The sequence below is a fragment of the Podarcis erhardii genome (genome assembly GCF_964252035.2).
Source record: "Podarcis erhardii genome assembly, chromosome: 17".
In the NCBI taxonomy this organism is placed as follows: Eukaryota; Metazoa; Chordata; class Lepidosauria; order Squamata; family Lacertidae; genus Podarcis; species Podarcis erhardii.
Genome location: NC_138515.1, coordinates 20428668 through 20442933, shown reverse-complemented (window position 1 = coordinate 20442933; position 14266 = coordinate 20428668). Strand labels below are relative to the sequence as shown.

At 42.2% G+C, this 14266-nt stretch overlaps 1 protein-coding gene across 1 annotated transcript in view; it reads left to right on the top strand.

Moving 5' to 3' along the window:
• Positions 1–10107, top strand: part of FREM1 (FRAS1 related extracellular matrix 1) — a gene marked incomplete at its 5' end in the record, with an annotated part of 74442 nt that extends 64335 nt beyond the window's left edge. The window contains 7 exons of the mRNA XM_081845743.1: positions 924–1153; positions 2659–2706; positions 3396–3551; positions 3970–4098; positions 5509–5624; positions 6731–6816; positions 8010–10107. Coding sequence (XP_081701869.1) covers positions 924–1153; positions 2659–2706; positions 3396–3551; positions 3970–4098; positions 5509–5624; positions 6731–6816; positions 8010–8209 — 965 coding nt within the window. The 3' untranslated portion in view covers positions 8210–10107. The remainder of the gene's footprint in view (positions 1–923; positions 1154–2658; positions 2707–3395; positions 3552–3969; positions 4099–5508; positions 5625–6730; positions 6817–8009) is intronic.
• Between the last annotated feature and the right edge of the window lie 4159 nt (positions 10108–14266).

Here is a 14266-nt window from a genome sequence, read left to right as displayed (position 1 = left end):
AGGTTGTTTACTATTTGTACCCCACCCATCTGACTGGGTTGCGTCAGCCACTCTGGGAGGCTTCTAACAAATATAAAAGCATAATAAAACATCAAACATTAAAAAACTTCCCTCTACAGGGCTGCTTTCAGATGTCTATGGAATGTCATATAATTATTGATCTCTTTGACATCTGATGGGAGGGCGTTCCATAGAGTAGGTGCCACTACTGAGAAGGGCCTCTGCCTGGTTTCCTGTAGCCTCACTTCTTACAATGAGGGAACCGCCAGAAGGCCCTCAGAGCTGGACCTCAGTGTCTGGGCTGAACAATGAGGGTGGAGATGCTCCTTCAGGTATACAGGGCCAAGACCATTTCAAAGGCTTTAAAGGTCAGCACCAAGACATTGAATTGTGCTCGAAAACATACTGGGAGCCAGTGTACTGGGAGATCTTGGTTCAACTTTCTGCTGAGGCCACGGAGCTCACTGGATGACCTTGGATACATCAGACACTCTGAGCCTGACTTACCTCATAGGGTTTTCTAAGGATAAAATGGGGAAGGCAAACCCTGAGCAATTGATGTGCACAGTGGCCTTGCAGATGCCTGGCTCAAACAACGTCAAGTACACTCAGATGGAGAAGAATAAGTGGCCTTTGCTCCACCATGGAAACCTGATTCTGGTCTATGTGTGTATGCAATTTAAGAAACAAAGGATGTTGTTGATGCTTAAAAATATCTTCCTTAGAACTTCTAAAATTCCTTTTAAGTTGGCAGATAAAGTTCAGAAACAAGGACTAGTTAAGAAAAGAAAAACAACAAATCAACATCAGATGAAAAATCATCTTACTCCTAATGACAAGCTGTTTCATCGCCCACATCAATGTGACCAGCTATCTGTTTTATATAAAAAGAACTGACCATCTGCCATCTTGTTTGCTTTCAGGTCAGTGCAGCTCATTCCACTCCTCAAGCCAAAACATTCACAACTTATGGATGAAAGGAATATTGCTTCCAGGCCCCTCTTCATCTTCCAGGCATGGCACTGTTCATTTGGAAGGGATCCCATTGCCCGCTTCCAAAGAGATAGTAGTGCAGAGAAGGGACAAATTACCAGAATTCAACTCGGTGAATCTTGGAAGGAGCCGGCTAAGAGCCCTTGGAAATGGCAAAATAGTAAGGATTGCTTCTCAAACAGTGGGAGGATACAATTATTCCAAAGTTGGGGTGTCTGTGTGTATGTACTTCTGTATGAATATCTCACATGATTTAATGATTCGTTTTGAACTGAGCACTGATTAGGTTGGCAACAGTCAGAGACAACAGTCAAGAGCAGCAAAGGTTTTGTGACTAGGACACTCTTGGCCTTCGTGTACCCACTTATTTTGTCTTGCTACGGGTCAAACAGATGTTGCTGAAGTAGGGTTTTTTTAAAAAAGAATGGCAAAGTCTGAAAAACCGAAGATGTCAGTGCAATTGACATGCACATCATATGACATGATGCTTCTGCCATGTCACCTTCATGTCTTTAGGAAATTTAAAGTCTTGTTGTGGGAAGAAAGAAGCTAGTGAGCAAAATCCATTCTAGATAAGGCTCTCTTCAAATTTTCTATGCAGATGTTTCCTGGGGTTTGGGGATCTACATAATGGCCACCTGGGGTCCAAATTTTCCCCCAACCTGGCATTGCATGGGAATTCTAAGAAATTTTGAAATCAGATGTGAAAATCAGTGCAGAATTTTGAAAGGTTCAGTCTGTCACCTTGATTCAAAGTGGCAACCTCGAATTGAGTTTGGCAACAATATATTGAGGGGCATCAAACCTATGGGGGTCAGACAGACAGACAAACCACTTTCAAAACTACAGTATATAGTAGATGTGTGGATTATTAAAAGCCTGCCTTTGCAATGAGAAATTGCTCCCAAGTGATAACAGATTATAAAACTAACCAAATTAGAGACAGGATGTTTAAGTGCTATGGAATTGTAAGAATCACTATCATCACCACCCCTGCTTTTGGAATTTGGAATGTTCCCTAGGACAGATTGGTTAATACCCAAACGAGGTTGAGTTTCTTACGTCTTACTTAACCTTTTACTTAACCTGGATGTGTTTGTTCTACAGGTATTTCTCTAGAGGGCTGCAAATAGTTGTGGCACAATTTGCCCTTCTTAGCTCTATAGGGAGCTATATGGGTAGAAGTTCTACTGTAGAACCTCCTGTGATCTATGGACTGGCTGGGTACCCTACCCTACCCCACCCCTCTTCCTTTTTGCATTATGTGAGGTAGATGAATATTTAGTTAGCCTTAGCTAGATGATAGATGATGATGATAGATAGATGATAGATAGATAGATAGATAGATAGATGATAGATAGATAGATGATAGATAGATAGATAGATAGATAGATAGATAGATAGATAGATAGATGATAGATAGATAGATAGATAGATAGATAGATAGATAGATAGATGATAGATAGATAGATAGATAGATAGATAGATGATAGATAGATAGATAGATAGATAGATAGATAGATAGATAGATAGATAGATAGATAGGTGATATAGACACTCAGGTTGTCACCTCCACTCCCACCATCTCACTAAAGTACAAAAAAATTGTATTTTGCTTTCTTTATTAAGAAATGCTGTGAACATTTGATCTTCTTTTCCTTCCAGGTTCGTCCTTCTTTCACTTTTAGAAATGGCACTGGTGTCTTTTTTAAAGTAAGAACATGATTTTGCAGCAACATACACTTTTAATCCTTCTTTTGTTATAGCTTACCTGTATATACAACCTGATTAGTGATAGTAACTGAGTTTTTAAAGTTATATTCCATTTTAAAGTCATATTCCATTTTACCCTTTTTTCTTTTGGACTAAAATTGCACATGATGGTAATGTTTTTAAAGAGGCTCTGCCACTAATCATGTCTGAGACAAGATGGAGGTGAGAAGTGCAGCCCAGGTTTAGCTCCTTTAAGAGCAAACATGATATATTAGAAGGGCAGTTATTTTCTCTCCCCCGCCCCCAGATCCTATAACCAAACAACCCTTCCTTTTCCTGTGAAAAGTGAATATAGCTGACAGAAAAATGATATCATGGTAGACCACCAGGGTGAGGAGTTTAGCAACTCCATTTGCATGCTCTTCTTAAAATTGGGCCCTCACTCCATTTTATACATAAATTTGGGGCAAACCCAGTTTAAAGATGTGGTCAAACTGTTGTCATGTGTAATTTGAGCCTTAAAGACAGCTTGTATTTAAAAACTCTCTTTTTAGTTCTGTGACAAAGACAGCTTTGGAGCTGACTAGTGAGGAATTATCCTTTCTCTCTATCTGTTTTTGTTGTTTGTTTGTTTGTTTGTTTGTTTGTTTGTTTGTTTGTTTGTTGTTTGGTCATTCTTTCTCATCAAGTACCATGGGATGGCAGTGCTCAAAGTGGAGGATGACAACCCATTGCCTAACAAAAACAACATGGCAGCCACGTCAGTAATTAACCAAAGAGAGCCAAGGAAAAATATGGCTCCCCTCGAGGAAATGGAAGTTCCGCAAGCAGACTCTAGCATTCTGGTATCTTCTATTCCCTGTTTGTTTATGCACAGTATTCTGAAAAAGTTAAAAACCCAAAAGATGAATATTTAAAGCAACATTAAACATATATAATGTGTATGTGTGTGTATCTTCTGAAAACAAATTGTTCAGCTTAAGAAAACAGTAAAAGCAATAAAGTTGTGGAGACTATTCCAAGGATGTTCCTGAAAGACCTGAATCACAAATCTTCATTGATTTATTCAGGGATATCATATTTGAGATTGTACAAACATCTATCAGCAAAAATCTGTCCAGCACAATGTTTTTAAAAAGCTATGAAGAACATTAGCATTAGAAATGCAAGAGACTGGCTTGCAGTGCTGGAGAAAGAGACTAAAAATAAAAATAAAAATTGATTGTTTTGTCTTTTTTTGCCAAAAATCCATTTTTCTTTCAGGTCCAGAGCCTTTCCTTTCCAAACAGATGCACGCCAGGTTTGAAGGGTCTCTTGCATTTTGAAGGAATTACTCAGAAGATGTTTCAGTGTGATGGTCATTCCTGGACTCTGTGGAGTAATGCAGACCAGGTAGAAATCTGCTGGACGAATGTTTAAAAAATAAATAAAAGGAAAATAAAATAAATAAAACACAAACTTTAAATTTGTCTCAAAATAGCCAGTTTTCAGCAAATCAAAAGCAGGATTGTAGAAGCAGACAGACATATATAAACTGATTTAATGGATCTGTTTGGTCATGTTTCCCTTGTCCCTCTGTTGTACTAGGGCTGCAAGCGCACCATACATTTAAAGCACACAAACCCCACATAAAGACCCCTGACAACTGTAGTTTGTTAATGGTCCTGGGAATTGTAGCTCTGTGGTGGGTAAACTACAGTTCCCAAGATTCTTTGGGTGAATAAATGCTTGCCTAGTCTCAGTCTTGCTCACCCAAGTCCCATCCTGACAGCAGTTTCAGGAGGGCAATTTCATGGCTCTACCCCATGCGAAGGTCACCTCCAGACTTGATTATTGTAACTCACTCTACGTGGGGCTGCCCATGAGACTGACCCAGAAACTCCAGCGAGTGTTGAATGCCGCGTTGAGACTCCTTACGGGGTCCTTGCTGCTGGATCACATTCACCTGGTGCTATACCAGCTGCACTGGCTCCCGGTGAAGTACAGGATCAGGTTTAAGGTGCTGGTTTTAACCTTTAAAGCCCTATACGGCCTAGGACCCTTGTACCTATGGGACCGCCTCTCCTGATATGTCCCACAGAGGACCTTACGGTCCTCAAACAAAAACATCTTGGGGGTCCCAGGCCGCAGGGAGGTTAGGCTGGCCTCAACTAGAGCCAGGGCTTTTTCAGCTGTGGCCCTGATCTGGTGGAAAGCTCTGTCACAAGAGACTAGGGCCCTGCAGGACTTGACATCTTTCCGCAGGGCCTGCAAGACAGAGCTATTCCACCAGGCCTTTGGCCAAGGCACAGTCTGACCCCCTCCTTTGGTAATCCTCACAGAACTCAAGCCCAATGGTTGACATTAATTTGATTTTGAATTGATTTTAGAATGCTGTGTTACTTTTATTGTTGTTAGCCACTCTGAGCCCGGCTTCGGCTGGGGAGGGCAGGATATAAATAAAATTATTATTATTATTATTATTATTATTATTATTATTATTATTATTATTATCTCTAGCGTCACTGCTGCAGCATTCAAGAATATATTTCAGGGGGTTGGACTAGATGACCCTTGGTGTCCCTTTCAACTCTATGTTGTTGTTGTTACTTGGGAAAGCAAGCAGTGGTGCAGGACAGAGGGGCTCATGGCAAAAGCCGGAGGAGATTGAACCCTCCAGCTGATATCCAAATGCCATTGAGGGAACAGCCAGGGCCCAGATTTTCTGAATTCTCTGAGCTAGCTCAGCTTCCAAAGGACACTTCTTTCAGAAGGTGGGAACACGGAAGGAAATAATACTGAAATGAAACCATCTAATTCTAGGGTGTTAATGTGATTACCTGCCCTCCCGGTTGGACCCATCATAATGGAAGCTGCTACATCCTGATCAGCGATCCAAAAGTTACGTGGACCGTAGCTGCCCGGGATTGCAGGGAACAGTAAGGAGCTCTTATATATGTGTTCCCTGCTGTTTAATGTCGCATACAGTGTGTTACTGTAGAAATTATACTCTTGCCAGTAAAAGTTAATACCAAAGTTACATCTGTTTTTGCAAAGGTTTAGGGAGGATGTGAGGGATTTCAGTGTAGAGTGTAGGTGGTTAAACCCCTATTCCAAAGTTCTCTTTGCAGTTTGTTTGATCAAAGCCATTGATCACACACACACACCCTTTGTTTAACAAAATGTAGATACCGGTACCTCTGGATTGTAAATAGAACCTTATACAGTGGTACCTCAGGTTACAGACGCTTCAGGTTATAGACTCCGCTAACCCAGAAACAGTACCTCGGGTTAAGAACTTTGCTTCTGGATGAGAAAAGAAATCGTGCGGCGGCGGCAGGAGGCCCTATTAGCTAAAGTGGTACCTCAGGTTAAAAACAGTTTCAGGTTAAGAACAGGCCTCCGGAACAAATTAAGTTCTTAACCCAAGGCACCACTGTAACATGTACATCACAGCTTGTTTCACAATACAGTGGAAGCTTGATTTTCAAAAATAATCCATTCCGGAAGACCGTTCAACTTCCAAAACGTTCGAAAACCAAAGCAGGCATTTCCAGAAGCATTTACATCCAGAAAACCCAATACGGAAGCCGCGTGGCACGTTCTGCTTCCGAAGAGCATTCAAAAACTGAAGCAGTTACTTCCGGGTTTTCGGCATTTGAAAGCCAAAACATTCGACTTCTGAGATGTCTGAAAAGCAAGGTACCACTGTGTGTATCTTTTCTCAGCATGCTTTCCCAATATTTCCCCCCCCCCCAAAAAAAGGGTTTTAGTGACTCTCAGTTTTGACGTTCATTATCCATAAGCTCGTTGAGATATAGTAACCGTACATCACCTCTTTATCGGCAGAATGGATGCTTCTTCTGGATAGCTCAGTTGGTTAGAGTGTGGTGCAGATAATGCCAGGGTTGCAGGATCGATCCCCATATGGGACAGCTGAATATTCCTGCATTGTAGGGGGTTGGATTAGATGATCCTCAGGGTCCCAACTCTACAAGTCTATGATTCTGAGTCTAAAAACCCCTCTCTCCTTTGCTGAGCTTAGGTACCATGGCAGTTTAGTAAGTGTGGCTTCTAAAACACACATGCAGTGGCTGTGGGACTTCAGTGGAAGAAGACCCTTCTGGACAGGTAGGTATACAGTACAACAGACTGTCTACTCTTCAGCCTCTGGCCCACATTTCCCTCAAAATATATAACACCAAGGTTGACATTTTTTTCCTCTCCTGGTCTTTAGGATGGTAATTTCCAAATACCATTCTTTCAAAACATTTCCCTGCTTAAATTATCTTTGCTGCTGTTGTGTAGAAGGTGAATTTCTGGTCTTCCAGGTTTCTGGCATTGAACTTCCAAGCTCACCAGCTCTGTCCTTGGAGCTCTTCAATGGTTTGGCCTTTCTCCCAGCCGGCTTCATTCTTCTGGAGCTTTTCCCTCCTGCCCTAAGAGCTCATGGCTCAGCTTCATATGGCTCAGGGTCTAACGGGGAGCAGGCCTTAACCAGATGGCATCACAGCCCTGGCCAAGGGTCAGTAGCTGGAGCCAGTTGTTGTAGTTCCCTATTACAGGTACTAAATCTACACTTAAAGCAACTTTGCCTGTCCTGTTTCCCCTGCTAGTTTTACGTTTTAAATTGGAGTTTGTTTTTACAAGAAAGCACCCCCAATGTATAACCCGTTCTTTGGATTTGCAAGCACACCATACGTTTGAAACACATTCAGATTACCCATCCACCAAGAATTCTGGGAACTGTCGTTTATCCCCCCACAAAGCCCCCCACAATTCCCATCACCTTTAACAAATGTCCGTTCCCAGGATTCTGTGAATGTGCTTTAAATGTATGGTATGCATACCCTTCTACATTTCTCTGATGAAAATAGGGACATCCTATTTAATAATAATAATAATAATAATACCCCACCCATCTGCTGGGTTGCCCCAGCCACTCTGGGTGACTTCCAACATATATAAACCATAATAAAGCGTTAAATATTTTTTAAACCTTGTTTTTATAAAGGGCTGCCTTCAGATGTCTTCTAAAGGTTGTATAGGTCCTTATCTGCTTAGCTTGGGGGTCTCATAACTGCCCACCCTCCAACATTTCTCTAGTGAAAATAGGAGCATCCTAAGGAAAAGCAAGACATTACAGGTTCAATTCAGAAACGAGGACAGTTTTTATAAATCTGGGACTGTCCCTGGAAAACAGGGACACTTGGAGGGTCTGGGTATGTATGCAGCCTAAGAATATTTGTGAGAGACTGGTCAGGTTGTTCTGAACACTTTGTCAATTATATGATGGTCAACTTGCACATCTGAATTTGTTACAGGCTTCAACGACAGAAGAAATCCAGGCCAGTTCAGATGGAACAATGGAGACCGTGTTGCTTTCACGAACTGGGTGAAAGAGCCGTCACGTCTTTCAAAGAAAGGAAAGAACTGTGTTTTAGTACAGCAGAGGGGGAAATGGCAAAGAAAGAACTGCAGGAAGGGCAAAGGACACAATTATATATGCTCTAGGAAACTGTAAAGACAGCTGGTGCAAATCTCATCATGTATAAAAATAGCTATATTTATTTATAGCCAGGGGTGCTGAAAGGGCATGAAAGTAGGGAGTCAGGTGACCTATTTGTAATAGGTTTTTATAAGAAGGGGTTAAAAAATGATAGGGGGAAAGGTTACACTGTGACTGATCTCTTTCCAGGGTTTGTGGTATATTGAGTATGAGTGAAGAACAAGCCTTGTTCGCCCCAGAGTTATTTTCTATCAAGTCTCTTCCAAGACAAATAAAATATGAAACAGCTAGAGAAGTTGGCAGAGGTTGAGTTTTTTTATATTAAGCCATATGTTACTTGCCTTGTCGTTCCTGAACTTGGTACTCTACTCCTCACAACACTGCAATTGTTTGGTTTTGAAAGGGAAAAAGCCATGGGCATGGCAAGGATTTTGGGGAGGGGGACATAACCTCAGATTTGTATTGATTTTGATTAATTTCCCCCCCTCTTGGCTATGCCCATGGAAACAGCCAGCATTCTGTTGGTCAAAGTTTATAAAAGATGCATGATAGTGGCTACAGAAATTTTGGAGCTTTAAGTAAAAAAAAAAAAAAGAAATCAAAATTACTTCCCTTCCCCTTCAAACATTTTTATCGACACACAGAGAGGAAATATGGAAGTGGGAACATGGTGAACTCTTTCGAATGACGGTTTCATGTTGCTATGTTATGGTAATATGCCCAAAGCTGTAATAATTCTGTGAGATTTTAAAAGTTTACATTATGATGGTAACCAAAACTAAAGTACACACAGCCACTCTTCTGTTTCAAGTGGCACATGGTGACAACTCCAATGGTAAGCCAGCAATATCATTATAAGTAGGGACACAGGTGGCGCTGTGGTCTAAACCACTGAGCCTCTTGGGCTTGCTGATCAGAAGGTCGGCAGTTCGAATCCCCGCAATGGGGTGAGCTCCTGTTGCTCTGTCCCAGCTCCTGCCCAACCTAGCAGTTCAAAAGCACACCAGTGCAAGTAGATAAATAGGTACTGCTGTGGCGGGAAGGTAAATGGCGTTTCCGTGCACTCTGGCTTCTGTCACAGTGTCCTGTTGTGCCAGAAGTGATTTAGTCATGCTGGCCACATGACCCAGAAAGCTGTCTGTGGACAAACGCCAGCTCCCTCGGCCTGAAAACAAGATGAGCGCCACAACCCCAGAGTCGCCTTTGATTGGACTTAACCGTCCAGGGGTCCTTTACCTTTACCTTGTTTACCTATCATTATAAGTGTGGCCTGTCAGCCAAGATGACTGCAGCATTAAAGAATTCCTAGAGAAATTGTATTTTTAAAAAAATAATCAGTGATATGCTACTCTAAGTAAGAACATAAGAAAAGCTGTGGTAGATCAGGGCAGTAGCTCACCTAGTCCAACATTCTGTTAGCACAGCATTCTCCCCATCTGTAATTCCCAAATGTGTGTAGTAAAGGCAGCCATCATTAGCTTTACCCTCTGGTTTGCCGACGTTTTTCAGAAGCCAAATGTCTGATGCAGGAAACTCCTGCAGCCAACCGGAAGCCACGCCTTGGTTTTCGGTTTGGGGAGTCGAATGGACTCCTGGAATGGATTAAGTTCGAGAACCAAGGTACCACTGTAGTCTTACTTTTCAAGTGTGGACCAGGGAAACCTGTTTCTTCAAGCTCTTTATTTTTCCTCTCTCTGAGCCATGTCAATAATGTGGACTGCAACAGAGAAGGGAATCGCCCCTGTAAGAAACACCAATTGAATTTGGAGGACGAAACCAGGGAAAACACCACCTCCCCAAGAGAGGTATGACATGTGTCAAACCCCTAAAGATGACATCATCCTGTTTAGTAGTAAGGACATTTTACCACGCATCAGCCGACCATGCGTTGTACGATGTGAAATAAAATGGTGATGTGTACAAGCAAGCATTTAATATACAACATCTCAAAAAAGAATAATTTCCCAGATGGAATAATTTCCCAGACGGAAGCGAAAAATGCCATGTTAAACTTTGACATAAATAAACATGTAATAAGAGTCATAAAATTACATGTAATCATAAATTTTGTGCACAATTGTTTCTCCTCTTAAGACCGTTGAAAAGAAAATTTCTTATTATTAGATGTGCACATTCTTTCCTGACTGCTCAAGAAAATGTTGTTTATCAACAATGTGGTTTGGTTTTATTTAATAAAAGGTGCTAATCAACTTTTATACCCCTACACACAGCATGTGATATGTACCATAATTACTGTAATACTTAGAGTGTTAATAAAAAAAATGCTCTTATAAATGGATCTCAGCTATAGAGTTATAATCTTTCAACATTCCAGAGTACTGTAAATGCTGTTTTGATACAGAGTCCACTAAACCTATGAGGTGACACAATCACTGGCAAATGTGCTGCTGGAAACTGCAGCATCGCTGTAAAGTGAGAGGGATGGACAATTTGCAATGGGGGAAGGTGCTTAATCCTTCCTCTACCAGTCATAACCCCCCAGCTGGGTTTTCCAGATGCATTATCACCTTGCCAAATGGACAAAGCAGCTTCATGGAAGTGGGGGGGGGGGAGGTTGTAGGAAAAAAAAGGAGGGCAGAAAAAGTGCTAAGTTGTTGCTTAGTCGTGTCAGACTCTTCGTGACCCCATGGACCAGAGCATGCCAGGCACTCCTGTCTTCCACTACCTCCAGCAGTTTGGTCAAACTCATGCTGGTAGCTTCCAAGAACACTGTCCAACCATTTCGTCCTCTGTCGTCCCCTTCTCCTTGTGCCCTCCATCTTTCCCAACATCAGGGTCTTTTACAAGGAGTATTATCTTCTCATGAGGTGGCCAAAGTACTGGAGCCTCAGCTTCAGGATCTGTCCTTCCAGTGAGCACTCAGGGCTGATTTTCTTCAGAATGGATAGGTTTGATCTTCTTGCAGAGTCCATGGGACTCTCAAGAGTCTCCTCCAGCACATAATTCAAAAGCTAAGAACCTTAACACCCTCTTTTCCATTGCAAAGCCCCTGCTACATTGCAGTGTAGAAGAAGCAAGTGGTGTGTTTTCAGCCCCTCTGTTTCCTACTCCTCTCCAGAGCATGCTCTCATATTCATAGAACTGTAGAATTCTAGAGTTGTAAAGGACCACAAGGGTCATCCAGTCCAATCCCCTGCAATACAGGAATACAAGTTTTAGACTACAACCCTTAACAATGCAATCCTCTGTGGGTTTATTCAGAAATAACTCCCACTGTGTGAAGAACACAGGCAGAGTTCTGCATGGATCAAGCCAAAGGCCCATCTAGTCCTGCCTTCTGTTCTCAACAGTGGACAAGTAGATGCCTTAATGGTAAGCTCACATGCAAAACCTGAGCACACCAGCACTCATCCTATTATTATTATTATTATTATTATTATTATTATTATTATTATTACCCTGCCCATCTGGCTGGGTTTCCCCAGCCACTCTGGGTGGCTCCACCAGAATATTAATAATAATAAAGCGATAAAACATCAAACATTAAAAACTTTCCTAAACAGGGCTGCCTTCAGATGTCTTCTAAAAGTCCTTGACATCAGATGGGAGGGCATCCACAGGGCAGGTGCCACTACTGAGAAGGCCCTCTGCCTGGTTCCCTGTAACCTCGCTTCTTGCAGTGAGGGAACTGCCAGAAGGCCCTCGGAACTGGACCTCAGTGTCTGGGCTGAACAATGGGGGGTGGAGATGCTCCTTCAGATATACTGGGCCGAGGCTGTTTAGGGCTTTAAGGGGCAGCACCAGCACTTTGAATTGTGCTCGGAAACATACTGGGAGCCAATGTAGGTCTTTCAGGACCAGTGTTATGTGGTCTCGGCAGCTGCTCCCAATCACCAGTCTAGCTGCCACATTCTGGATTAGTTGTAGTTTCCAGGTCACCTTCAAAGGTAGCCCCACATAGAGCACATTGCAGTAGTCCAAGTGGGAGATAACCAGAGCATGCACCACTTTGGTGAGATAGTCTGCGGGCAGGTAGGGTCTCAGCCTGCGTACCAGATGGAGCTGGTAGACAGCTGCCTACCTGTGATTCCCCATCAACTGGTATTTGAAGGGATAGTGCCTCTGACAGGGGAGGTTGAACATAACCATTGTAGCTAGTAGCTATTGTTAGTTTTATCCTTCTAAACTTGCTCTTCAGGTCATCCAAGTTGGTGGGCATCAATACCACTTGTGAGAGCAAATTTCACTGTTTATGAAGCACTTCCTTCTGAGTGTGGTGGGGCTCCGAGAAGTGCAAGGGATTGGACCTAAAAAGATATGCATGCACTTCTGTAGATGAGCGACACTGCTTCTCGAGCAGCCGGAACCTTGTAATCTGGTGCTCTTGTAACCCAAACGATGTCCATTAAGAAAGAGAAGAATCTGAAAAGGGGAGACTTTTATTTTTCCTTCAGATTGGAGGACTCAAACGGTTACCCCAAGTCAGGGTTTTCCAATGCTCCTTGAGGATTGAGATTTGGAGCACACATGCAGACAGTCCCAACATGCACTACTGGTTAGAAGAGTCAAGAGAGAGAGATTTTTAAGTTCTTCGAAATGAGAGTGTAAGGTGTGCCCTCAAATGGTTAAGGTATCTTCAGACCACCCAGAAACCTGGGATGTAGGACACACATTGCTCAAGATAGGCTCCCCTTCTTCAAATGATCACTTGCCACCTCTGGTTCCACAAGCTGCCTTCTGCTTACACAAACATTAGATGCAATGTGTTTAAGATTGGTAATGGGTGTCTCTTTCAAAAATACAAGCTATAGTCGCATCCCCCCTTTATGTTACATATATGAAGCTGCCTTTGGGCAACAGTTTTTATATTTGTTTATTTCACATCCAACAGTGTTTTGAGCAATAAACTGAAGAGAGAGCACATTATTATTATTATTATTATTATTATTATTATTATTATTATTATTATTATTATTCCCTGTCTGGCTGGTTGGATTTCCCTAGCGACTCTGGATGGCCAATGGTACATATAAAACATATTAATGCATCAAACATTAAAAACAGGGCTGCCTTCAGATGTCTTCTAAAAGTCAGATAGTTGTTCATTTCCTTGACATTTTTAAGAAAATGGAAGGAAAGTTCAAGGCACTCTGCTAGGCTAAAATATACTTTAAATCCAAACTAAGATGTATTATCCTTACTAATAACACTGCAAACCAAACCAAACACTAAGCATGCTTTTGAATCCAGCTGATTTTCCCCCCATTCAGCCTCCGAACTCATTTCCTTCCAGTCGCTGAAGTTGTAATCCCTGTGTAAACAGCTGTCTGTGTATTCCTGATGCCATTTGCTTTTCCCAAGCACCCGGCTTGCTTTCATTTTGCCTTCCTCCTAATGCGATCCACAATCCTGCTCACTCTTGCCAATCCACAATCCGATTCTACGGAGAGAATGCTTTCAGACAGTCAAGCAAACCCAAAATAAGGCAGGATATGGAAACCAGGCTACAGTCTGTCAGGGACGGCTGGGAAAAACTCTGCAAACCATCACAAACTTTTTCTCTCTGTGCCACGCAGAGTCTCTCTCTCTCTCTCTCTCTCTCTCTCTCTCTCTCTCTCTCTCTCTCTCTCTCTGTGTGTGTGTGTGTGTGTGTGTGTGTGCCTGCCACATGTCTGTCTGCAAAGCAGGATACACTTTGAGCTCCTCAAAGTGTTGGGAAAGTCGAGATATAAATGTTAGCAACACCACCACCACTTCCGTTATCTGTCAAAGTGAGTTTCAGTCAATAAATAATAAAATGGTGACACAGGATTGTATTGTTTCCGTTAGAACGATAGGGAATAACTATGTTGGAATCAGTTACTTTAATTGCTTTTTGCATTTTTGTTGTCTCAGCTCCCAAAGTCAGGAAGCAAAGGAGTAGCTCACTCTGCCATTCGCCCCCTGTAAATATATAAAGATTTCAGTTATGATCCCAGATCTTACGTGTATAGCAGCCAGGAGGTTCTTGCCCAATGCAACTCCCAATGGCATTGTAAATCAAGATGAAAATATATGGAGTTGAATAAGTGTCATGGGCGTAGCCAAGGAGGGATAGAAGGGCACCTGCCC